Consider the following 25,109-nt stretch of genomic DNA (forward strand, 5'->3'; position numbering starts at 1 on the left):
TCAAAATATCCTTTTTTTTTTTTTTTTTTTTTTTTTTTTTTCATGAACCAGGATTGCAACACCCTCTGCTAAAACTGTGGCTAAAATCATGCCACGAAGAGTGGCTTGTTTTGATGTACGCAGGTGTCTGTGCCAAACCACAGCTCTTACACATCAGGTTTGGTGTTGAAAAGCTACAAAATGAGTGGCTACACAACAGAGAAGATCCTTTCTCATCTGGGCAGACTCGACACTGGCTAACACACACACAGCTCCCCAGGGCACGTGCTTAGACCTGGTCGACCTAACTTCTCCTGGCCCTCAGAGGGCCCCAGGCTGGAGGGCCCCTCGATGGTGCTTTAGTGGTGGGAAATGTTGGTAGGGGCTGGAGGGAACATGCTGGAAGTGAGATGAGCAAAATACCAGGAGCAGGCTGTTGCACGAGGATCAGTGTAAAGAATTTGGGACTAGATCCACACACAGTATGCAAACGGGAGGCATTTTATGAAAGGGAAGTTGGGCTCTTAAAAATCTGAGGGTTTAGATCCCTTCTGAGCTAGCAGGGAATCACTAATGCCAGCTTGGTTTAAAATGTGTCCTGGATTCTGCTGCTGCTTTGCTTAGTATTGTGGATTAGTTAAAAGCATGGGTGAATTAAGGGGATGGAAACAGTCAGTGCTCAAGCACGCAGCGAGCGAATTTGTGAATGCAGTCTTCTAATAATTCTCTGTCAGCAGAACTAATGGACATTAGAAACTTCATTTTATTAAAAGCATTTTGTGTAACCGACTTTTGATGTTAGAAGCCCGCCTGTTTGATTTATGGGCTTTCATCAAATATTTCTTTTTAGCTCCAGGGCAACTGTGCCCTTAATGCTGCTTTTCCACCAGGCCACCAGGCCAACTGCAGGCGTTTCTTGGTGGGCTTTCTTTGATATGTACGAAGCAGACTTCTGAGGGCCTCATCCTCCGAGCCTCCCCTGGCTGATTCCTTCGTGGCCGAGGAGCCATGGTCAGCAAAGCACGAGGGAGAGAGCTGAAGGGATCTGCCTGGGTCTAAAGTCTGGACTTAATGTTAGCACGTGCTGACCTCTGTCTTGTGACAGGACTGCTGGGCGCCTCTGGGTGAGGCATTCCTCACCGCTGGCTCACCTCCCTGTTGGAGCAGAACCAGGACTTTCAGTGCCTTGGTGAAGAATGGGAGGGGATCTTGTGGGGCGTTTTAAAAGGCTGAGGGTTAAACTTGCAGCTCAGCTCTCACTTTTCTGAAGAGGAATGCTGCTGGGGAGTCACCTCCTTCTCCACCACTGCCCCGTGCCCCAGCCCAGCCCTCTGCAGCAGTATATGAGATAAAAGAGCTCTGGGGCTGGTCACTGTGATGAGTCCCAGCTTACAGAACGGCACCTCGAGGGAATTTAATGCAAGTTTGGGGTACTCTGAGAACTGAGGAGGACTGCTTTGGTTCACAGCCTTGTACTGAAGAGCTTTATGTTTGTTTTCCTCTGCTGAGAATGTAGCCACATGTGTACCAGGGTCTGCCTCCCACACTGAACTCATCTCTTGGGCTGGAATAATTTAGGGATGAAAAGTTAAATCTGAGACTACAATCCCTGCTGTTCTTGTATCTCGACCATCCGAAGCTTGTAAGAATATCATTTCAGTGCAGGGTTACTGGGAGACTGCAGCAAAGATCAACAAAATCAGGTCCACAAAATGTGAAGAAGAAAGAGTGAAAGGTGCAGGTTCGCTTCATTGGGAAAAGGGAAAAAAGGAAGAGGGTATAAGAAAAAACCTTCCAGTATAAAAAGTGCAGCTATAAAGAAGGTGGTGTGCAGCTGCTCTACAAGTCATCCAAAAGAGGGCAAGCAACAACCTCCTCTGCAACCAAGAAAAATTTGGGGCTGGCACTATTGTGAACTGTAAAGACTGAAATTTCCATTATTAGATCTTTAAGACAAACGTGCCAGGAATATTTTGGTTCTGTCTGGACCAAGGGGACAATTAGCTGGCCAAAATTCCAAACCTTCCCCAGAGAAGAAGCCTACAGATGTTCTTCTGAACTCAATCAGAGTCATTCAGCTCCACGTTCATCTCCCATTCAGCCCGAAGGAGCAAGGGTGGATCGCTCCTGCCTGTTCGTAGGGAAAATCCAGTGCTTAGTGATAAGAAGCTCTGGTTCATAATTTGCTGGCCTGCCCAGAAATGTGACACTCTTGGTACTCCCGGCTCTCAGCTACGTTTTCTGACAAAGAGATCTGGTTCTCTGTCTGTCAGCTTGATTCATCTGGATGTCTCCGGTGAGCTTAAATAATTCATGACGATAAAAGTTTATTTTTATGCTCTCTCGGAATGGTAATGAGGGTTTGTGGAAGCTGGCGCGATGCAGCGGGAAGCAGCGGGGTGCAGCTGCAGACTTCACATGGGTGATGTATGCTCATCATTAGCGGGTCAGATGCCAGGCGGCCAGCAGGAGCCAGGGCTTCTTGCACGCTGCCCTGTTGCAGAGCCCCGGCTCTGATCTCCGAGCATCATCACAGCCTCTTTCTCCCCAGCAAGGCTCAGGGCATGGCTTGCCATGGCTCCTCTGTGCCTGCGCTATGGGTTATGAGGTGTGCGTGGCACAAGGAAATCAAGCACCTTGTTTGAACTTGCATTTAACTGGAAGAGTTTTCATGTCCGGATGCTTGATGTTAGCAAGACTGAGAGTGAAACTGGGGGTCTCCCAAACTAATGGGACAAAACTTCTACAACTTGGGCTGAAGAAAGGAAGCTGTGGGACCTGCTGGCTGTGAACTTGTGGCCCTTTGGTAGTGGTCGGGAGTCACACCCGGATCCTGTGTCACCAAGGACCCACAGGGGGCAGTGATGGGTTCTGAACCAGCAAAACTTGGACTCTGTCCGTGGGCAGCCTCACAAACCCTGTCCCCGAGACCAAGTCCCTGTTTGTGATGGTTGAGCTCACTGGGCCTTTCTGCCAGATCTGCAAGAGGGATCAGAGCTGGGGCTGGAAACCAGGGCACAGCTCCTGGATCTAAGCCATCCTTGTGCTTTACGTGGGCCACTGAACAGCCCCAAGCAGATGGTGGGGGCATTTATTGAGATAAAACTTGTGCAGTAAGGCCGATGGGAACCCTAGCTGTGCATCCCGAAATCTTTAGCCTCACTGCCTGCAACACAGCCCAGTAACGCCCTGGATGGGGCATGCTCTGTGCAGCCACTCGCTCTCTGCTATGCAGTCCTGTACATCCAGCATTCTCATTACCTGTGTACTCAGGAAAGCAGATAGTCAGTGGAGATTTCTTAATTTTCTCCTCAAATATGTCCTTCTTGTTTAGAAAGAGGATGATAGATGTATCTGTGAACCACTTGTTGTTGCAGATGCTGTCAAACAGCTTCAGTGATTCGTGCATGCGGTTCTGCAATAGAAAGGAGAGATCACATCAGGCCGAAGGCAGCGACTCGGGGATGTTCAACATGTAAGGAAGTCTAAAAAAACTAAATTAAGGAGGAAAACAAAACAAAAAAAAGAACAGCTACAATATACATAATAAATTATGTATACATACAGCTGAACGTATACATACACAGATGCAATCCCTAGGACACTGGACGTACAGTTAGTAACTTAAGGGCATTTAACTATACAGAGCTGTTTTGATTTTGCATAGCATATAATTTACTGGATCCCAGCTCATAGAAATCATCATGCACCATGCATGGATGGGAAGTTATTTTTGCCCTTTTTGATCAGATTCATGTGTCGGTGTAGCTCATGCAGATTTTCTAAAACTTTTTTTTTTTTTTTTAAACTTTCTTGAGTGTGTGGCACACAATTGGTTGGGTACATTAACCAAGGACTGGGAGATCCTTGAATTAATCTAGAGTTGGAAGCAGACACCCAGGTGACATAAGTTTGGAAATGACCTTGCCGTGACCTTTGCCTGGTTTTGTTATTTTGTTTAGTGCTGTTGTCTGTTGTGCTTTTCATTTTTTTTTAAATTTGTATTTTTAGTTCTCTTTGAAAGTGGCTCAACAAGAAGTGTCTGGCAAAGAGAGGAAAAAAAGGAGAAAAAGGAAGAGGAAAAAGTATAAAAAAGAAAAAAGGAAGGAAGGGCATCTCAGAAGGACCAGACTACATGTCAGCCAGCTAGCACTGATGTTAGCACATGCCTCTAGGAAGAACGTTAGCTGCTCGCCAGGAGGAGAGCCGTGAGTTCAAATGCACGCACAGCAAGAGGTCAGCTTTTTGGTTATGGTTCATGCAAAAATCGACACAGGAAAGAAGAGAGAGATAAAAAGGAATGAAAAAAAGACCAGTTAGAGAGCTGCAAAGTCCGCCACGTGGTTTCATGGTGGTGGAAAGAGCTCACGGCAAAGTCAACCAAGAGTCATGTTCCCCGCTGCTTTCAACTCTCAACTCAGTTTCTTTTTTTTTTTTTTCTTGGTTCAAGAGAAGCTCCATACCTGCCAAATTTGGTTGGTCTCTCAAATGCTCATTTTTTGGCCTTTGTTTGGCTAGATAAGGTCGGGCGGCCGAGGAAAAGTTGTGAAGGTGCTGAGGCTTGGTGCTGTTTGGCGCGAGAGGCCGCCGCCGGAGTGTGCACGCCGGTCGCGTGGCCGTCTCTCCACCGGGAGCGGGGCAGCAGAGAGAGCAGGCGCCGTGAGGACGGGGTTACCAAAGGCAAATCGGGTTACAGGCCGGCTCCTCGGCTCGTCCCCGCGGCAGCTCCTTGGGACAGCACTCCCCAAACCCGCTAGTGCACACACAAGATGTTACAGCCAACGCAGGAGACACGCTAGAGAGAACAGGGCTGCGCGCGCCGGCAGCTTAATTGAGCCCGGTGCGTTATTGATTAACGCCTTCCTTTTCACCGACACGCGTCAGCTGCTGCTGAACGTTTTAGTTAGATGCAAGAGGCCCTGTGGAAAGAAGCAGCCGACGCAGCCCGGAGGGAAAGGGGACGCTGCCGCCGGGTGCTTTGCAGAGCTCGCGGTGAGCGAGCGCCTCTCCGCCCAGCAGCGGCGCACGGGGAGGCCGCGGTCGTGTACAGCTGGAGAAATGCATTTATTTATGTGCCTCGGTTGGAAGATGTTCGCATATCTGGATCATCCCACGTTTGTGTGCTGTTTTTCTGCTAACTCACTGTGTGCGGGCTGCTGTGGGAGCCACAGAGCAACGCTCCTCTGTTACTCGTGGTCTCAAAATTGTAACCGCGTAGGAACCCACAGACATTTTGTACAGGAGGTCCTTGGCTACCCACAGCCCTTCGGGAGGAGAGAAGAAAGCGGAGGGTGGTCAGGGGAACAGAAAGCAAATATAATCAACTGTTTTCAAGCAGGGTCCCTCAGAGAACATTTTTAAGAACATTTTTTATCATTCTCACTGATGTAAAATAAAAGCAGAGAGAAACAGACGAGTGCTCGCCGTGGTTTAAGCGAATAACCTCGTTCGCAGCAGCCTTCGGCCTCGGTGTCACTGTACTTACCGTGCCGCACCTCGCTGGCCCCATGCCAGCGGGGCATCGGGTTTGGGTAGGAGAGAGAAGCCGAAGCCTTCTCCTGGGATGGTTCCCAGGAGCTTCACGATTAGGTGAAGCTTACTCTCCTACAGCAGCAAGGCTACGTAAGGACCCTACAAAATCCTTCTGCTCCTCTTCTACGGCTCGATTAGTTTGCATTGATACCTGTTAGGACATGACAGCGTTTCCCCAAGAAACAGTGACTCTTAGCATTCAGTCTCAGCCAGAATATATATGCAACACAAAGCAGTGCATCCCTGGAGGGAATGACAGTCAGGATAAAAATCCCCTTTCCTTTCAAATTCCTGAGGTGAGTTTTGAAGCTCCGTGAGACTGCTGACCTGGCTGCCTGCTCTGTATTGGGAGATTTTTGCCCTACCTCTGTTGCTTAGCTGGGCAAACACCACCACGGCTCTGCTCACTCTTCCTTATTCACTCAGGAGAGGTTCTGGTCCTAAAACCCACCTTTTCCTTTTCCTACTGCCCCACGGGGAATGCTCTCGTGTCGCAGAGGGCTCCTGGGAACCCACCAGAGCAGCTCCCCGTTTCCACAAGCTGTGCTGTACCACCTCACTCCAGGAACAGCTCCCTGCCTGCCCTCCAGGAACACAACCCCTCTTATTTTTTTCCCCAGAGCTCAGGAGCAGAGCCGGTTGTTTCTGCAACACAGCTGCTGCAATCTTTTTTGTTCTCCTCCACGACTAAGAGCCAACTGCCATGCAAACCGTGAGGCCACTGACCATTATCCTCAGCACAGAAACTCCACATCCCCCTCCTGGCTGATCTCCTAAGATGCCCAAGCTGCTGCCACTTGCTTCGTCACTGCTGAGGAAATGTCCAAGTGCTGCAATTCAATTTTCAGTGCCCAATGGCAGCAGGGAGAGCACGCTAACCAGGTCAGGCAATGAAATACGAACTAACAGGCCGCCACTAATGCACACCAAGGGTCACCAGCACCGTGCCTTCTACTCATTACACGTTCAGCAACGGGAACACAAACAATACCTTCATATCTTAGCCAGATATGGATGACCTAAATATCTCCGTTTCAGAGGCAGCAATATGCAGCATCTCCTTCTCTTGCCACGGCTCCGTTGCATTTGTGAGGAGGAACCAAAGAGGACAGTAGAGGTTCCCATGACAGGTCCCATGCCACTGCAGGCTTTAAAACATTTAAAAGGAACAACGTGCATCTGCCTTTGTTAATCAGCTACTCCTCTTTTGCTGGTTATTATGACTGATGTCCCTCTCCCCTCCTCTTAGTTACAAGTCTGAGTCTTTTTCTTCTCCAGCCTCGTCTTATCAAACACAAAGATAAGCCACAAATGAGACAAAATAGCATCATTAGGCAAAAACAAAATCTACTGAGCTGCTCAGCCAGTTACAGGGAGATGTTGCCACTGTGTACAAAAACCCCACAGCAGACAAGCAGACAGCCACGCAAGTCCTTGCATCAGTAGCTGCAGGGGAGGTGTAATACCTTGAAGGCAGCGTCTTGTCCATTGCAGTGGGTTGGGCAGTGTGCAATTTTGGCTGCTGAGCTCAGGCTGTGTCTGGCAGCTGTGGCACTGCCTGAATTTCCCTGCGGGTTTGCTCCTCTCTGCTTGTGAGCCGGGCACGCACAGTGCCCAGCAGCCTGGCCGTGGGACGTGGTGCTGCAGGAGAAGTGGCGTGAGTGGTGTTTGGGGCAATGTGGGTGGCTGGACTCAACAGGGCTGGGTGCTCCTGTGCAGAATGTGGTCTCTGGGCGCAAACGGGCATCTAAATCACGGGTGCAGAGAGATTTCCTTCTGATCTGGATGCAGAGAAGTACTTGCCTTCCGTGACTCCCATGGTGTTGCTCTTTGTGGCAGGGAATTGGAGCGAAAACACATCCCTTAAAAGACGATCTGGTCTTGCTGAGAGAGGGCTCTGCACACAACAGCTCTTGTTAGCTGCTGCAGGAGGACGGGTGCCGAGTCTTTCAGAACAAAGAGTGCAAAAAACTTCAAAAAAACCCTTACCAGCTTATAGATGTGCTTTACATTTAAGGGAAGGGGCAGGTCAGCGGGCATTTCACTTGGCCCCCTTTAACCAGCTCTTTGCTCAGTCCTGTTTGAAAGGATTTAGGGCAAACCTGTTGTTTGTGGGCTTATTTCCATGTCACAAGCTGACCCTACCACTACACTGATCCCAGTGCTCTGATGTTAACCAGAGCTGAGCAAGGTGAGCCCTTGCTCCGTGGTGAAGTCTTTGAACACGTCTGCACTGCAGCTTCATCTGCCCGAAGTGTGGCCTGGCTTACAGAAGCATAAAAAAGCCATTGTGAAATCCCATGATTATTGTCACCTGGACACTGAATGCACCAGGAAACGCTGTTCCCTCCACGTGCCAGCTTTTCAAGTGGCTTTTGGGCACCCAGCATGTAGCAGGGCTCCTTCCTTCTCACAGCTCCGTGCCAGCAACGAGAGCACTACAGGTCTTTTCACATCTGGACAGCCCCCGACCTCCAGTGGCTTACTGAAGCTGGAAGTGCCTGCACCACAGTGCACATTTCTATGGGAAATGAAGATGGAGGAACAGCATCCAGCTCTTAGCTGCCTCCTCTTTTGTGTTTTCTAAGTGAGAAGCAATAAAAGCTGATTTACGTCATTAGAGGCAGCAGATGTGACGGATGCAGGCAGCCGGCAGATCAGCTGACTGAAGAGATGCTGCTTTTACTGCTGGTTTTTGGACGGCAACCACGTTATCGGGGGGGAGAGAGGGTGCTAGGGGGTGAAGCTGAGAGAGGACCGAGGTCTGTGGGTGCCGAGTTTCCCACCTGCCCTTTGCGCAGCGGGTCCAGCAGGGCAGACAAGATGCGACACCGTCGCTCCTCTGATTTGCATCGGCCTCGCTCAGGGTTGTTTATTTGGGTTAGGCGGGGGCGTCCTGCAGCGTGGCAGAGTTGGTGCCGAATCCTCTCCCCATTTACACTGAATGTGTAAATGAACAGCAGCTGCCTCTGCCCTCCTGTTGCTCTGCATCCCCAGAAATGCTTTGTGAAAAGGGTTTGAAGCAGCGAGCGAATGTCAGCGCTGCGGCAGAGCCTTCCTGATGCAAAAGCAAAGTCAGCGCTGCACAAATCCTGGCTTCTGCAGCGGGGCACTTGAGAGAGGAGGCTGAGACACCCTGCTCAGGGCCTTTCTGTGCCAGGAGGGAACTGGTAGTGGCCCTTGGCTTCACGGTTTGGGTCATACCTACAGAACACCTTGTTCTCTTCTCACGCCACACGTTTGCTCACTGCCCTGCACGTCTGTCCTCTCCCTGTGTATTCTTCATGTCCTTGGTGTGCTTGCCCTGACCAGCTCTATGGCATTGAGTTAATGGCTGGGTTTTTCATATCACATCGGGAGGTTTTGATTCCTCCCCAGTGAATCCTACAGGACTGAGCATCCTGGAGCATATCGGGGCTGGAAGCAGAGGGAGGTGAGAACTGAGGATGTAGGGTATCTCATGTAGGGTATCTCATGTAGGGTATCTCATGTCGGGTATCTCAGTCAGTCTCTAGCCACCTGGAGGGCCACAGGTGGGATGTTAATACCATCCTGAATTCCAGCATCAGTATGACCTACACAAATAGGTGACTTTATCCAACAGTCTGCCAGAGTTCAAATATCTAGCTCGGAAGAGGCTGCAAACCACAGCTCCACCAATCTTTTTGGGAAGAGACACCTGATAACGAATAGCAACCACTGCCTCAGTTCCTTCCTCATCAGCAGCCTCCTGCAGGACTAACATCCTTACAAGCAGAAGAATAAAGAACTTCAGACAGACGGGGCTGGCTGGAGCAAGCCCTTCACGATGCTGTAGACCGGGCACAGACGAAATAATTTCCTTAGCTGGGGTATGGCCTTTGACTCCTTTTTGTTAGACAAATGCAACCACGTGCTTGCCTCACTTGTTGGTCCTTAAAGCTTTCATTTCCATCACGCTGAATGAATGGCTAGAATTCAATAATGAGTCTTCCTGCATCCTTTCTGTGTATTTAAATCATTTGTATTAATTGCACTCCTTCTAATACCAGGGAGCACGCAGGTCCTTGCTAACTTTGTTTCCAGATGGTATTTTGAGCCTAATGTCACAGTGGGAAGTTATAAAAGCACTCCTAGAGCAAATTACCTAAAGAATCAAACAGTTCCAGTTTCACTCATGAAAAAATGAATTTCTGTAGCCTGAAGAAATAGGTTAAACTCCTAGCCTGAGCCTGCCTCAGGAGGGCATGGCCTTCCCACGCCTCTCATCACCACGGTGTGACCAATTCCTTCAATTTGTTTTAAAAGCCCACCTATCTGCATCCCCTCTGCTTCTGGATATTGAGTCCTGTTAACACGCTTTGAAAACACACAGATCAGCTAGAAAAGAGAAATACAACACCGTGACTTCCCCAGCGCAAGGAACCGTTACCTGGGAGTGCAGGACTTGGTTCTGAGGAGTGTGGAGGAGGACAAGTCTCCCCAGGATGTCAGTGAAAGGGGGAACGACCGACCAAAGCACATTGCTGTAGCGCCACAGCCAGCATAAGGCCATCTCCGAGCAGTTGCTGGCCACGCAGTGTCCCGTAAAGAAGCGTCGGGGCCTCCAAGACCCGGCTGGCACTCACCGTGGTTTCGTCTTCATGGAGCACCTGGTCGTAGCCGCTCAGCGCGACGCAGAAAATGATCGCTGTGACATCCTCAAAGCAGTGGATCCACTTCTTGCGTTCTGACCTCTGGCCTCCGACATCAAAGAGCCTGTGGCACAGGGGGGACCGTCAGCGCTTGCTCTTTGTTAGATAAGAGGAAACTTTAACAGCGTGGGCGTTTTCTGGCTGTAATGTCCCTGGGAGGCTCCGAACACAAAGCACCAGGTTGTTAACCACTGTCTCAGTCTCTTTGCTGGCTGACATCACAACCATCGATAAATAGTGTCAGCCAGACGTGATTTAACTCATTTTGGAGAAAATATGTGTATATTTACAAGGCTTTATCAGACCTGGGGCCAACTCATATTGTTTTTCTAAACAAAGAGGTGGCGGTTGGGTTAGAAGAAGGTACCATGAGCTCATAACTTAAAGGCAGTGATTTTCAAAACAGGATTTACAAACTTTTCATGTTGCTGTACCCCAGAAATGCTGCATCCTCTGCAGTGGGAGCCATCAGTGCATTAACTGGCAGGCTAATACCTTCTCTTTGGGGAACCACGGGGGAACACTGTGACAAATGAACACTCTGAAAATTTCCTGCTGCGTGCAGTTTCAGACTAACCTGAAGTGGAGGTTTTTGAATGTGAAGTGGGTTTCTACGATGCCAGTTGTTTTGACCCTGGTTCGAAGGATATCCTGCTCCGTGGGCTGGTAGTCTGCAGCTCCGATTCGATCTAAGCTGTCTAGGTAGCTAAAAGAAAGAGAGAAGGAGAAAAGAAAACAAAAGCAGATAAGACTCACATTAATCTTTGTCAATCTCAGATGAATCCTTCAGCTTCCTATTAATCATTTTCAATCTCATTTTTCATGGCTGAACATATCATGGCTAAAGAAGAAAACCCTTCTCCTATGCTGGGGAGAAAGAAACGTTACAAACCCCACTATCCTAAGAATAAAATCTGATAGTGAACTGAAAGCACGAAATTAAGTGTTTGTGTGTTGTGAGCCCTGATGGCAATCTGTGAAAATACATAGTTTTAATATTACTTGCTATTTTTATTCCCTGAGGGACGAAAGTCCCAGTCGGGCCATTGTGCTGGGTGCTGTCCCCAGCGCAGGCTTTTCTGTAAGGACTTATTCACAACGTCACAGGCTCTCCAGATAAGAAGCTGGAGCAGAGAGGTCTCGCTGCTGGAACAGGCAGGTCGAGCCACCTTTGGGAGATGCTGCTCTCCGCTGGGAAGGGAGGGAGCCCGGGCAGCTTGCTGGGACGAGATGCTGTGCTTTCAGTCAGCTCGAATTAAGTGAGATGAAGCCGCCCGAGTGAGTCACTGCCTCAGCCTGAAATCGAACACGGGGCTGTGACTGCGGGAGATACACCACTTGGACCACATCCAGGGGCCAGCTCAGATGGTGGTAATCTGGGAGTTTACATCAGGGTTTTTTTTGGGGGGGTGGAAGGGAGATTTAGCTTTCTAACACACTTGGATAGTTTAAAAATATTTACCCTTATTCTGGTCCTGGCTTGAAATCTGTGAATGCAAGCATAACTTTTATATACTGAAACCTTGGGTATGAAGTCCTATCTTTGGGTGTGTTTGTAGAGGAACCCAGGAGCTGTGTAAATATCACCACAATCCATTTTTTCATCCACATTCAAGATAATTTTTAAAACAACCTAGGCCAATGAAATAGAATTTATAAAGAAAAGAGGAATTTGTTTTGGACTAGAATTCAATATGAATTATGAACACCTGGTTGCATCGCACTGCAAAGTCTTTCCCACCACTGTCAAGCTGGACACGGACACTCCCGTTCCTCTCGAAGGGCACTGATGTGCATTGCAGAGCCCAAACGCCTGCCTCTAGCTCCAGGAGCATCAATGTCATGCGTGTGAGATGCTCTCGACGTACTGTCGAGCCGGTGAGTATGAGCTTACCGGGGAGTAGAGGAAAGCCCAGCGGGCAGCTGGCAGGGCTGTGCCGTGTCCCTGTACTCCTGTCCCCTGTCCTCCGTGCTGTTCCCCAGCCCTGCCTACAAAGCTGCTCTGCCAACACCCCGTCCTGCTGCTCGAGATGGTTCCCCTGCTGCACCAGGGGGCAGGAGAAGGGTTTGTGTGCTGGAGGAGGGCGCTGAGTACAACGCCTGCTGCACTGGAGCCACGAACTCTCTGCACTCATTTTCACAGTCTTTCATGCCCACCCTGCTAGCTGGGAAAACCAGACAAACTCTAGGCTAAGGTGAAAACCAAGCTTTATCCTACTCATATCCCATATTTTGGCTACCCACCGTTTTTATCACCCTTTATTTTTGCTAAAGAATTGCAAGAATTGCGTCACCCAAAGAAAAGTACATAAGCTAAGCACGGTGGTTTTTACTCTGCCTTTTTTTCAAGCACTTAAAGATACTGTGGCTTTGTGACAGCTGCTCCCTTAATAGCCTTGTGATGGGCCCTGGGTAGACGAATGGGGCTTCATTGGCTTGTGCTTGAAATAAGGCCCTTCGCTGTGACGGCTGAAGCCACGAGCACTCCTCTATTCACAACCTGTTGTCAACTTCTGTTATTTAAGACAGCCACATTTCTGCATCCCCACAGCTGGAGACAGCTCTGCGGGGCTGTTATTGAGAGACTCAAGCTATCCCCAGTGCTAAGGAACAAGCCCTTAAATGCTTCGTGGTGAGGGTAGAAAGTGGATGGGAAAGAGCAAGACTTTTCATTTTAACCTATTCCCTATTAATTACTCTTGCCTTGGAGACCCTCCTTTCATGCTGGGAGTGCAGCAGATGAAGAACTCCGCTGTGAACTGTCCAAAGGACTCAGCATTGCAGCAATACAGCAGTCCCGGTGGTGGGACATCATCAGGTGGCTGTCACTGTCCCCACCAGCAGTGGTTACGTACAGCGGTGCACGTGCAGCTCATAGCTCTGCCACACGGCATGCCCCTTGGTGCCCAGCAGCAAACGAGCTCCAGATTTTATGTGAACCTGCAAAAAATCTGGCTCTGTGGCTTCCCTTGCCCACCCCTGTCCACAGCAGTGATGCAGCTCCTGGTGCCTCCATCCCTCAGGGGCTGGTGGGAGCAGAGGCAGCCTCTAGAGGGGGCAGGACGATTGCAGGAGAGGGAGGAGAGCTGAGCAGGATCCACCCCATCCACCCTCTCCTCCCGGACAGTGTCCAGCTCCTGGTCCCAGCCTGGGGTATCTCCTTAGGAAGCGGGGCTGGGAGGGTCTCTGGCATCTGTCCAGTGAGCAGCAGCGATGCTGTGGGCTGTCAGGGCGCTGCTTCCCAGTGCTGAACTGGTGCTGTGATGGAGGACAACTCAACATCCCCAGCACGCAGCCTCCCCTGGCTTTGGTGAGCTGAATTCTGTGAGTCTGGTGGCTCGGGGTCACTCACAGACCCCAGCTCCAATCCAAGCTTCCCCACACATCCTTTGCCTTTCCTATTAATGCCTCTCCTCTCTGTCTCTTTCCTCATTTCTAGTCTTTTCCACCATTCTTTCTATATTTTTCAATGCCTGAAATTATTTGTTTCCTGGGTCTGCTTTTCACCTATCCTGGTAGTCCTGTGAGGGTCAGCCATCAGTTTATAGGAGGCTATGTAACACCTTCAGTGCCGTTTTCGAGGCTGCATTCCAAAACTGTTCACTCTCCTGGCTGCTCCCACCAGGAATCTCCCCTGTCTGCAGCAGATTTTTCCCCCAGACTTGACCACAGCTGAGCTGGGCTCCATTGGTGTGAGCTCTGTGTCTCCCAGCTCTGCCAAAAGCCCTGCCGGAGGAGTGTGCCACTGCACACCCAGCTGCAGGAATGGGAGGCTCGGGCAGGCTGCTGTTCATCTGCCAAGCTGATTTTAGCTCCTTGTTGCCTAGGGGCATCTCCTGTTCCTGCTGGAGGCATCTCCGAGGCTTCAAAGGAACACCCGCGTGGCTTGGCAGGACCTGGTGGTGCGAGCTGAGGGTGCAGCGTGTTCGAGGAGCCACCTGCTCGGGAAGAGGGACATCCAGGTGGGGACAAATTGCTGCACATGGCGTTGGATGGCAGCACTCCCGGTACACCCTTTGAACTGCAAATCTGAAGGCCAAACTGTTGCTGGAGACAATCGGTTGTCGCAGCCAACTGGCTCGATGACACATAATCCCCTCAGAAGCCGGCATCTGTTTAACTAGCAGAAATAAGAGCACTTTGGAGGCTGGGGAGCGAGCGCTCAGCTCTCCCCGCTCTACGTCATCCCCGTTGTTGCTTTGTGCTGGCACCAGAGCATCTTCTGCTCCCAGGCTCGGGGGGTTTGCAAACTGGAGTGGAAGCGTATCTGAAATGACACATCGGCTCTTACTTGCTGCCTGCGTTGCCCAGGGCTTGCAGGGGTTAAAAAAAAGCTGCAGAAAGGTTAGGAGGTTTTTGAGTACATAAGTAACCCTCTAGCATTTACGCTCCCGAGCTGAGCAGCTCCATTACTGCTTATATCTTTTATCTTAAATGCTTTGTTTTGAAGCAGATTGCAGGTTTCTGAGTCACTCGGTTTATCAGGCTCAGGGACGTGAAGCCCAACTACGTTACACTGCCAAAAGCAAAATGCACAAGGAGTGGCATTTCCCAAAGACAGGGAGAGGAGCAGATCGGTGTGAGGCTACGAAAGGCAGACGCTCTGTAAGGACTAGCTGATACTGAGTCTCCTCACAGGGTAATGTTGAAAATTGGGAGTAAATATAGTTTCTAACGGCATGTGGTAGCAGCACTGCTGATGCCAGAGACGCTGCGTGTAGGAAGGGCTGTTGTGGGAGTTACCTCTGGGAACAGAGTGGTGACGGCCTACGTGCACGGCGTGGACGGGGACCCTTCCCCAGGCACCCTGCCACCATGGAAACTCCTCCTGGGTCTGCGTCTGTGCCAAAGGCTCTGCAGGCTGCTATTTGCAATGAAGAAGCGTAGCTGAGGTCCCCGGCTGTGGTCAGAGCTGGATACCTGTGGCATGGCTTACACAGACGTGAACATTCACATGGGTTGAGGTTAATAGCAGTAAAATAGTTCATTCTCTTTGGTTGCCTCGAAGGCAGCATCTTGGCAATCTTTTTGCTAGCAGCATCCAGATCGTTGTGCCCCAGGCACTACGTGCACCCATGGTGCTAACGCAGCTCCAAGCCCACGGCCTCAGTGCTCACCAAGCCGTGGTGAAAGGGCAGCCCCAGCTCGTGTGCTGGTCTGGGGCAGAACTGGGGACAGAGGGGTAGGAAGGCAAGAAAACAAGCCTGCAGGCGGTGGAATCTTCTCAGATATTCCTTTGTGGTCCTGGTCCTGGCCTCTGTCCATGTCTCCTCCCTGAATGAAAGGCCACGTGTGGGATACTCCAGCGTTGCTGCGCTGGCTTGGGTTGCATTCGATTGGGAAATCAGAGCACCATTTGTCAGCAGAAGCAGCTGAGTCACTGATGGGTTATTTTCTGCTCCTTGTACAGAGGCGCTTGAGGGTTAGCTCCAACATGATGGCATGGTAGCTGCTGGCAAATGCTGACTTTTTAATCAAGGTTGTCATGAGCAGAATTCAATTCATCTCACTCCAGATGTTATTGTGGAGACGTCTCCACCCAGGCTGGTTGCACTGAACTCCTTCACAGCTCATGGATGGAAAAGGGCATTTCAAATGTCTGCTGTCTGCTTCTGACATTACCTTGTACCCTAACTTCTTCCTTTCATTTGACAATGAACCAATAGCTCAATGTATATTTAGCATTAAACCATTTAATATTTAGTAGCTGCAGAGCAAGGAGACAGAGGAAAATCACTGGGCTTGGAGAGTGTCAGTGTAGTAAACTCATAGTATCTTCCACCAGGAGAGAAAAAATGTGTGGGTGCTGCTTCCAGAAGGTGTGATACGACAGCACGGCTGCCCAGACCAGCTGGCTCTGGGCAAACACCCCGAGGTTGTGGCACCACAGTATTTTTCCTGCAGAAACCGTGCCCAGCCGTATCGGCTATATTATTTTAGGGTGAGGGAAAGAAAACCCCACAGTCCACCCTCAGAGCCAGTGCTCCTCCAGCACACACAGCAGTGATGTAACATGTCTTAAATAATCATCAGTTATGAAATGCTTGAAACGTCGCCAGGCAGTTGTATTGTGTCCCTTCAGAAATCAATAGCACCTAGGCGCAGGAAGCACAGCGCTCGCACACGTGCACAGAGCGCGCTGTCACAGAAGCACCGAATATCCTGAGTTGGAAGGGACCCACGAGGACCGTATCCAACTCCTGGCTCCACACAGGACCGCCCCAAAATCAGACCATATGCCTGAGAGCGCTGTCCAAAAGCTTCTTGAACTCCAGCAGGCTCGGTGCTGTGATTGCTGCCCTGGGGGGCCTGTCCCAGTGCCCGAGCACCCTCTGGGTGCAGAACCTTTCCCTAACCCCCAGCCTGCCCCTCCCCTGCCCCAGCTCCATGCCATTCCCTCAGGTCCTGTCGTTGTCCCCAGAGAGCAGAGCTCAGCGCCTGCCCCTCCGCTCCCCTCCTGAGGGAGCTGCAGGCCGCCATGAGGCCTCCCCTCGGCCTGCTCTGCTTGGGGCTGAGCAAACCAAGGGACAGCCACTCCTCACATGTCTTCTCCTCTACACACCACTGTCTTTGTAGCCCTCCTTTGGACACTTGAATAGTTTCATGTCCTTTATCGTTTCACCCCAAACCACACTGTCTTCACGGGGAGGTCACAGGAGGCAGAGCAGAGCGGGACAGTCCCTTCCCTTGGCCGGCCATGCCGGGCCTGAGGCACCCGGGGCCATGTTTGGCCTCACGGCTGCCAGGGCCTGCTGCTGGCTCACGTTCCACTTGCTGGCAACCAGAACCCCCAGATCCCTTTCCACGGGGCTGCTCTCCAGCCTCTCGCCCCATAATCTGTACATACAGCCAGTGCTGCCCCCTCCCAGGTGCCGAATCTGGCATTTGCCCTTGTTAAACGTCGTATTGTTGGTGATGGCCCAGCTGTCCAACTTGTCAACATCTCTCTTCAAGGCCTCTCTAACCCTCAAGGGAGTCAACAGCTCCTCCCAATCTAGAATCCTCTGAAAACTTGCTCAAAACACATTCTAGTCCTACAGCCAAGTTATTTATAGAAACATTAAAGAGAATTAATCTCTAAAATTGATTTAGGGCCTAAGAGGCCCTAAAATGGAGCTCTGGGGATCCCCACTAGTGACTAGTTACTGATGAAACCCTATTTACTGGAACCCTTTGAGCCTGCCCCACCAACCTGTTGTTCACCCATCGTATTGTGCACTTGGCTAGCTGTATGCTGGACCTTGTCCAGAAGGGTACCGTAAGAAGCAGTATCAAAATCTTTGCCGAAACCCAAAACTGGCTTCCCTGGGCCAACTAGGTGGGTAACCTTGTCGTAAAAGGACATTAGATAAACAGGACCTGCCCCTCGTTCTTCCTTAACTAGAAAGTCCCCTCCCCTACATGGCAGGCTCTGCTGTCCTGCCACTGCTTCTGACCAGAAATTATCCTATGTCCAACCAGACGAGACACCAACACAAGATACTCCCCAGACTCCCACCCCGAAATCCAACCAGCACCATGGCCCTTCTGGTGACTGCCTGCTGCATGGGAACATCCAGGCAGCTTCAGCCACAAAATGAAAATGTCGTGGCCAGCACTGCTGTGGCCCATGGATGCACAGCAAAGAGAAGGCTGTGAGGTGTTGGGCTGCCTTTCTCCAGCACACCATGTGGGTGCCAGGCGGGGAATGTGGCTAGCCACACGCTTTCAGGCCTGCTAGCAGAGAGCCAATGCACCACGAATGGGAGCCAAGCTCTTTGCTGGCTGCTAGCAGCAGCGGTGATGCTCACCAGGACCACACACTGGGGTCGTTTTCCTGCATGAGCTCTGCTGGATGGTGCTGGGATCTCACTACCCTCCCTCGGGAAATGAGGAGGATGTTCCCTGCTGTGAAAGGATGCTGCCAGATCTTGACAGGAGGGATGCTGTGTTGCAGTGCATTTTTTAACCTGCACAGAAGTGGAACCCTGCTGCTGGTCTGGATCACAGGCTGTTTGCTCAGACCTTGCTGGCTGCAGGTGTGAGGATGCATCCACAAAAAGGGGAAAGGAATCGTGCAGGCGACTGTACAGAGCTTGTACATCAAGTTCAGCTTGGCAAGTTGATATTAAACTAATGATAGACAGGAGGAGTGAACAAAAGCAGGTTGGAGCTTAGCTGTCCTAGTTAGACTTTCAGCTTTCCAAAGCATGACTGGATCCAGAACAATTTTTAGCATCGCATGTGGATGAGCAGTGTCACTAAATAGCAACCGTATAACAAAGGCTTTTCAGGACATAAAGGGAGTCGGAGCTCCTGGTCCCCAGGGTGAGCTGCTGGCTGGCTTTGCTCACCAGTGCTGCTTTGGCCAGCGATACAGCAAGGTCTTGTTGCTGCTGGAATAAAAAGACACGGGTATGGCTTGAGTTCATGCTCAGAGAGCTCTGGCTGGGGGGGGTGGTGGGCGTTGCAGGAAAAGCCAACGTGAACAACCTAGTGCTGTGTCAGAGATGTTTTAGGAGCAGCCCTGGGAAAGCAGATGTGGGCTCATCTTTCTGCAATGAAATTTGAAAATTGAAAGGTATGTAAGGAGAGATGATAAAGACTTTTTTTTTAATGTACTGGAGCCCTTTCTAAAGAAAAAAGCCATGTGTCTGGATCAGATCAAAGACCCACCTAGCTTAAGCAGTGTCCAAGAGCAGATGTTGAGAGCTGAGTACAAATACAGGGCAAGCATGCCATAATCAGACTCTTTTTCCAGACCCTAATACTTTACGGGTAATGCAGTTTCAAAGAGAAGGGTGATACCTTCATGTACTTATTAACCATCAATGATTTTTCTTCCAGAAATTTCTCCAGGCACTTTAAGAAGCAAGGCAAACCTCTAACAGACACATCTGCAAGAAGGAATTTCACAGCTCAGCTACCCTGTGTGTGAAAAACTGCCACTTTCTTGCCTTTTTAAACTGCTATGTCAGGTTTTAACATTGTTAGTGCCTGTATGGGAACAGCTGTCCTCTGCCTCCTCCCCGTTCTCCACCTGTTTCTCCCTAGACCTCCACACATCCCCTGCAGAGCATCCCTGCTCCGGCAGGGTGAGGCCCCTTCTGCTGAGACATTCCTGCATGGAAGCATTTCTGAACCTTTCATCACACCAGGACAGGGGGTTTCTAATCTGAGATGGGAAAAGGAGGGAGCCACAAATGCCTTATCTCCATGGAACCGACTGCTTTGCAGTCCCTTTGCAGTCCCTTAACACAATGCTACTGGAAGATCGAGACAGCTTAGCAGCTGCCCTCCTGGAGCTGCTGCACGGGCACGGTTTGCTAGCAGTGGTGTAATTCCTTCGAGAAGTTTACTCATCTCGGCATTGTCGCTGTTTAGATAAAGCCTCGGTGATTGAAATCGTTGTTTAGCGCAGAGCCGCTGACCACTGGACACCCTCGCGTTTGTTTTCATAAGCGAAGGATTTGTCCGGGGGCCGGGTGGACCTTTCCAGCGGGGCTACGTCAATCCTGGCACGCCGGGATGACGCACGGCTCCGGCTGCACAACTTCTCCGGGGGCCCTTGCTGTCCCGGTGGCCTCGTACGCCAGCACAGACACGGGTGCTGGCCAGGCATCAGCAGAAGCCCCAAAAGGCTCCAGCCTCCCTTTTCCTTCACGCGAGCCTCCCCTTATTTCTTGTGGCCAGCTCGGCAGGAAAAGAGTTGAGCTGGAGTGGGGATGAAGCGTGGTGGGGTTTGGTACCTGGGGCGTGAGCAGGATTTATGCTTAAGGATTTAAATCCTTAAGCAATAGGGTTTGATGCTTTCTTTTGCTCCAGGGACTGCTGTTGTAAACCTACTGAGGCTGGAGCTGATGGCTTTCTATACTGTAAAATAAAAAGGGAAGAAAAGAAATAAAAAGGAAGAAAGGAGAGAAAAGGAAAGGGAATTTGGGATAATGAAGGGCTTGTGCTGATCTGGAGCCCCAGTCAGAAGACCAAAGCCTCTGTGCCCAGACACAGGGGGACACAAACGAACCCAGGTCCCTGGATGAGCAAATGCAGGAAGTCACAAAGGCTTCCTCACCGCCACCCTCATCACATCGCACTGCGGCTCACTTCATTGCCCCGGGGCCATCTCACAAGCTAATTACTGCAACCCTGGAAAGCAAACAGCTGTGGCCACCCACGAAACCAGGCCTGCAGACGTTCCCTGTTTGATCAGCCACCGGCCAGAGAGATTCATCGGGGTGTGAAGGAAGGCCTGGGACATCCATACAGACACTTGTGGCAGCAGGGAATGCAGCATTAACATCTTCATTTCTAAGCAGGAAATAAAACAAAATGAAATAAAATTGAGCTGTTGTGTTCGTGTAGTGTCTGTCTGTTGCAGGGATGGCCCTGGTGAGGGATTTAGGTCTAATATGCCAAAGGGAAGCATTAGTTAATGAGATCTGAGCTCCTGCATCGAGTGGACAGAGGATGTCCACAGTGAGGCGATGGCGTGGCTTTGCAGAGCGGGGCGGGTTTCAATGAATCCCAGAATCCCAGAATTGTCTAGGTTGGAAGAGACCTGTGGTCAGGGACCTCACTGAAACACTCGTTGTGCACCTGAGGAAGTTGGGTTCTGGTGATGGAGTGGGAATCAGGCCTCTGGATCTCACCTGTCTGTTTTCCTGGCCTGTTAGCAAGCCATAGGGCCTGCTCCTCCCAAACCCCATGGAAGCATCCCTGCCAGAAGCTGCGGGTACCGAACGCAGCCAGTGCTCTGCCATGTGAGCCACAGCCAGCAAGGGCAAAACCCGGGCAGTTTACTCCCGGCTGTGCACCGAGGATGTCTTCGTTATCCCAGACGTACGTGGGGCTCGTGGGCATGTGCAATCCGTGCTGTGCACATGGGCTCTCTGGTACTTCTCAGCGGCTGTCAGCCTGAGGCTCCTCTGAGAACGGCTCGGCTCGTGGGATTGCAGCATCTTGGTTTCAGTCCAGGCCGGATCCAGAAGCAGAGACATGTAGGGGAAAATGCATGGAGTTTCTCATTCTGTCAGACAGCACTCAGCTGTGCAGGCAGGAGGCTCGTCCTCGCCGGGTGTCGGAACAACTCGCTGGGTCCCTCCAGGCAGGGCTGCCACCTGGGCCAGGCACTGACCCCACACTTCTCCTCTCCTTCTCTTATGGCACGAGCAACCTCAGAGCACCCCTTGCGTCCATATAACCACCCCAGGGGTAGGTGCCTGCAGCCCAGCTGGTAGCGGCTTGCTCGAGGTCCCTGCAGGAGCGGGGTGACCCCTCTGTTCAGGTTAAGATGTGCACATGACAAAATTCACTTGGGATGCTCTGTATGGACAGCCTGAGGGGGCTGCAGGCCACGGTGCCGCAGCCCGCCAGGCATCTGACCACGAGCGGTCAGCTCGGTGCGAGGGCTTTGAGCTGCCCCCGGGGTGCTTCACCTTCACCGGCAGCACGGAGCTGGCCCGGAGCAGCGTGAGGTCTGGAAACCATCAGCAATCCTGCCAGACAACGCCGACATCGCTGCCAGAAAATCTAAAAGCTGGTGTCGAGCTTCCTCTTGGCTGCGGAACGGGAGGAGAGCAGCTCGAGCAGGCAGCTGGGCAGCACAGCATCGCCCTCGCTGCCGCTGGAGCCCCGCGATTCCCGCTGGGCATGATGGATGTGTCCGCCCGGCCTCCCGCCCGAGCAGGGGGATGTTGTTACTCACACGTGCTTGGGGAGGAATACAAGTATTAAGGGGATGGATGGCTCACCCGAGGACACAACAGGAAGCTTGTGGCAGCGCTTGGAAGCCGCTTTGGGTTTCCTAAATCACGGGCAGGAGCTTCAACCACAGGAACTTGTAGCACTGAGTGTTGTAACACAGTGATCCTTCCTGCTCCTCACAGGGATCCTGCCCATGTAGGGGCAGATAGCGTCGAGCTGTTAGAAATTTATATTCCCCGCATTAAGAGCAACCCATAAAACGATGTTAAAATTGATGAATAAATTTTAGGTCGGGGATTTGAAGAGCGATAACAGAAATGCTTGTTTTGTTCTTTGCTTTTTTGGTGAACGAAGAAGGCTGAAAATGGATGCTGTTGTGTACTCCGCTGCTCCGACCAGTGTAATTTCATGCATTCCTGTATGGGTTTTGATGAGTTCTGCAGATCAATGATGCTGCATTTAAACACAAGCTAAGCGGTAATTACAGATGCATGCAAGAGTTATTTATTTGGTGGCACTGCACCAGCTGATGGGAGGATTGGCCGTGTCCAATCAATGTTTGAAGCTTCTCAGAATAAAGAGCCTTTTGGCTCCCAAAGCAAAGTGAAAATGGAAAATAACCCCTGAGTCCCAGGAGGAGCCCCTCGTGTCCTCACAGGGGGCACTGTGGGATGGGTCTGGGTCACCTCCTCCCCACATCTCTGCCCCATTGCTCGTGCTCAGCCTTGCCATCGCACACCGACGCCTCGTTCGTGTTGGGTCTTCATGGTCTCACTGCGTGGCCTTGGGGCTGAGGGTTGGGCTGGTGGGAATTAAGGCAGAAGCAGAGGCAGCAGGGGCAAAGCAAAATCCACAGCCTCCCGTGGTTCTGGGGGAAAGGGAAGACAAAAAGGACGATGAATGGCATGAGCAGGGCTGACCACAGCCATGGGCTGCTTGCTGAGATGCTCCCAAAGCTCCCACAGCCTCATGCCCAACCCCAGCAGCCCGAGGGGCTCCCAGCCCACATCTGGCTGAGCACCACGGCCGGTGCTGCTGCTCTTGGGGCAGAGACCACGCTCTGCTCGGGGATGGAGAGCAGGGAAAGAGGCCAGAAAGCTCCCAGGTGCGTGCTGATTGCCAGGCAGCGCAGTCAGAGAAGCCTTTGGTAAGATAAACAGGACGTGCGGGTGACCTCTGTGCATTTAGCACATCTTCTATTTACTAGCAGCTATTTTAAGCAGATGCTCTTGGGTCTCACAGATGTCTGAATCAAGGCAGCAGGGCTGAGCCTCAGTTCCCTGCTCAGCCTCAGTTGTAGCACCCAGCTCCACCCATGCTGGGTGCACAGGCAGCCCTAAGGGTGGCTCTCCTGGGTGGGACACAGGAGTTGGGTTCCTGGGTAGAAATGTGCAGCCTTCAGAAATACTTATCTTCTTCTTATTTTGATGAGTTTCTTTGTAGCTTCTCTATTTGTGTCATTTCTTTGTTAATGTCTTTTTTCTCAATGAGCTGTTCCTCAAGGGATTTGTTTAATGCCAAGTTGCTGGTTCCATTACTTTAATTCGAGTGAAGGTTTTTACCTGGACTCCTTTATCAACGCCCAGCTCTCAACAGATGCTTACTGGTGTCAGTCCCGTGTTTCTGTGGACTTTCTCCTATTCCTGTACCTTGCAGATTTGGCCTCGCTGCCCAGCACATCCCCAGTTCACTATTTCTCATGTTGTGGGTTGCAAACCCACAGGACTGTTTGGCTGGAAATGCTCAGACTGACAGTGCTGCTGCTCAGGAGCAAGCCATGCCCTGGATTTTCCTGAGTGAGGCTTTGGAGATGGTTATTGTAAAACCCTGGGTACCCCGTGCAACACTGATGGGCTGGGAAATGCCGATGTGTGCCCCTAGAAGTGCTGTCAGAGTCTCGCTGACAGCTCATGGGGTGTTTTGTGACCTGGGCTGGGGGGTTTGGGGCACTGCCTCTCTTTTCAGCGCTGGTGCTCCCCGCAAACCTGCTGCTCAGCCCCGGGTGACAGTGCAGCCGGCAGGGAAGGGGTTACAGCAAGGCAGAGTGCATCATAAATCCCAGCAAGAGGGAGGCTGGGACTCCGTGCCAAAATCAGAGCTGACACTTCCTTGGCGTGGCTCCACGGTGCGGTTTGTGCCTGCTTTCTTTTCCTCTGTATCTCTTCCCTCCGCTCCCAACAGCTCGGAGAAGGCTCTGCCTAAAAGCCAGGCTCCGGAGCATTTCTCCCCTCCTTTCCCAACACCTTCAGCCCCAGAAGAGACCCCGGGGGACCTCTGAGGAGGTGCCTGCTCCGTTCATTCAAACACTTCAATGCATTGTACGTGCTGGAGGTGGGGAAGGTGCAGGCAGGGGGGTTTGGCACAAGGACGGGCGTTTGCTCTGCCCATACTCCAGCCTCCTTGGGCACTGAGCTGTGCCATCATCATCGAACCCATCGGCCCTTCCTGGAGCCTGCGCATGGCTGTAGGCTCAGGAAAATAGGAGCTGGGGGTTTGGGTGTCTGTAGTGATGGGAAAAGGTCAAAAAGTCAGCCTCAAGTGCATCTGGCCCGCTGGGCTGGGGAATGGGAGAGCAGCACGCGGGCTGGTCGTGGCTGGCTGCCTGCCCAGATCAATGATCGTCTCATCGGCGGGTGCATCTCGGGCTTTGGGGGGAAAAAAAAAAGAAGATAGGGAGCTCTTGTCACCTCTCCAGGAGAAGGAGGAGGCAGGAAGGCCATACCTGGCACAGACCCAGCCCCAGATCTGGGCAATGCTCATCACCCCGCTCCTGCTGCCTTGGTGGAGCCGCGGGGGCTGACGGAGCAGCCGGGCGTGCAGAGCTCTGCGGGGCTGTGAATGAAATCCTGGGGGAAAGCAGAGCCTGGCACAGCCTGCGGCATCGGCCACGTGCGTGTCACCGAGCCCTGTCCCCAGCCGCGGCCATCAGTGTGGCAGCACCAAGAAACGTGGTCCGAGGGGACCGCCGAAAAAGCAGCTGGAAGTCAGTGGGTGCGGGTTGAAAACTGGCTCAGCGCTTAGCCTGGGTAAGCAAGAAATAAAGCGGTGCTTGCTGCAGGGCTGATTAGGGCCATTAGATCAATTAGTGGGTGAAACGATCGCTGCCCGGGGCTCCACGAGGTGAATCCTGACTCCCACACGACCGCCTGGGCTGAGCGCTGGGACTCTCCGGCCGTGGAGGTGGACACCAAAACGTCCCGAGCTCTTCCCCTGCCCACCCGTGCCAGGCTGAGGGCTGCTGCC

At 51.6% G+C, this 25,109-nt stretch overlaps 1 protein-coding gene across 3 annotated transcripts in view; it reads right to left on the minus strand.

The window, feature by feature from the left end:
• The window catches only part of GNAO1 (G protein subunit alpha o1), a 130,343-nt gene that overhangs the window by 13,369 nt on the left and 91,865 nt on the right, over positions 1–25,109 (minus strand). For 2 of the 3 annotated variants that reach the window (XM_068693114.1, XM_068693112.1), the window contains 2 exons: positions 10,762–10,890; positions 10,119–10,248 (listed from right to left, as the gene is read on the minus strand). In XM_068693114.1, the coding sequence (XP_068549215.1) occupies positions 10,119–10,248; positions 10,762–10,890 (259 nt within the window). Of the gene's footprint in view, positions 1–3,240; positions 3,395–10,118; positions 10,249–10,761; positions 10,891–25,109 lie in introns of all 3 variants that reach the window. The other variant, XM_068693113.1, reaches the window with a different exon arrangement.

This window comes from Anas acuta, chromosome 10 (genome assembly GCF_963932015.1).
Source record: "Anas acuta chromosome 10, bAnaAcu1.1, whole genome shotgun sequence".
Classification (NCBI taxonomy): domain Eukaryota; kingdom Metazoa; phylum Chordata; class Aves; order Anseriformes; family Anatidae; genus Anas; species Anas acuta.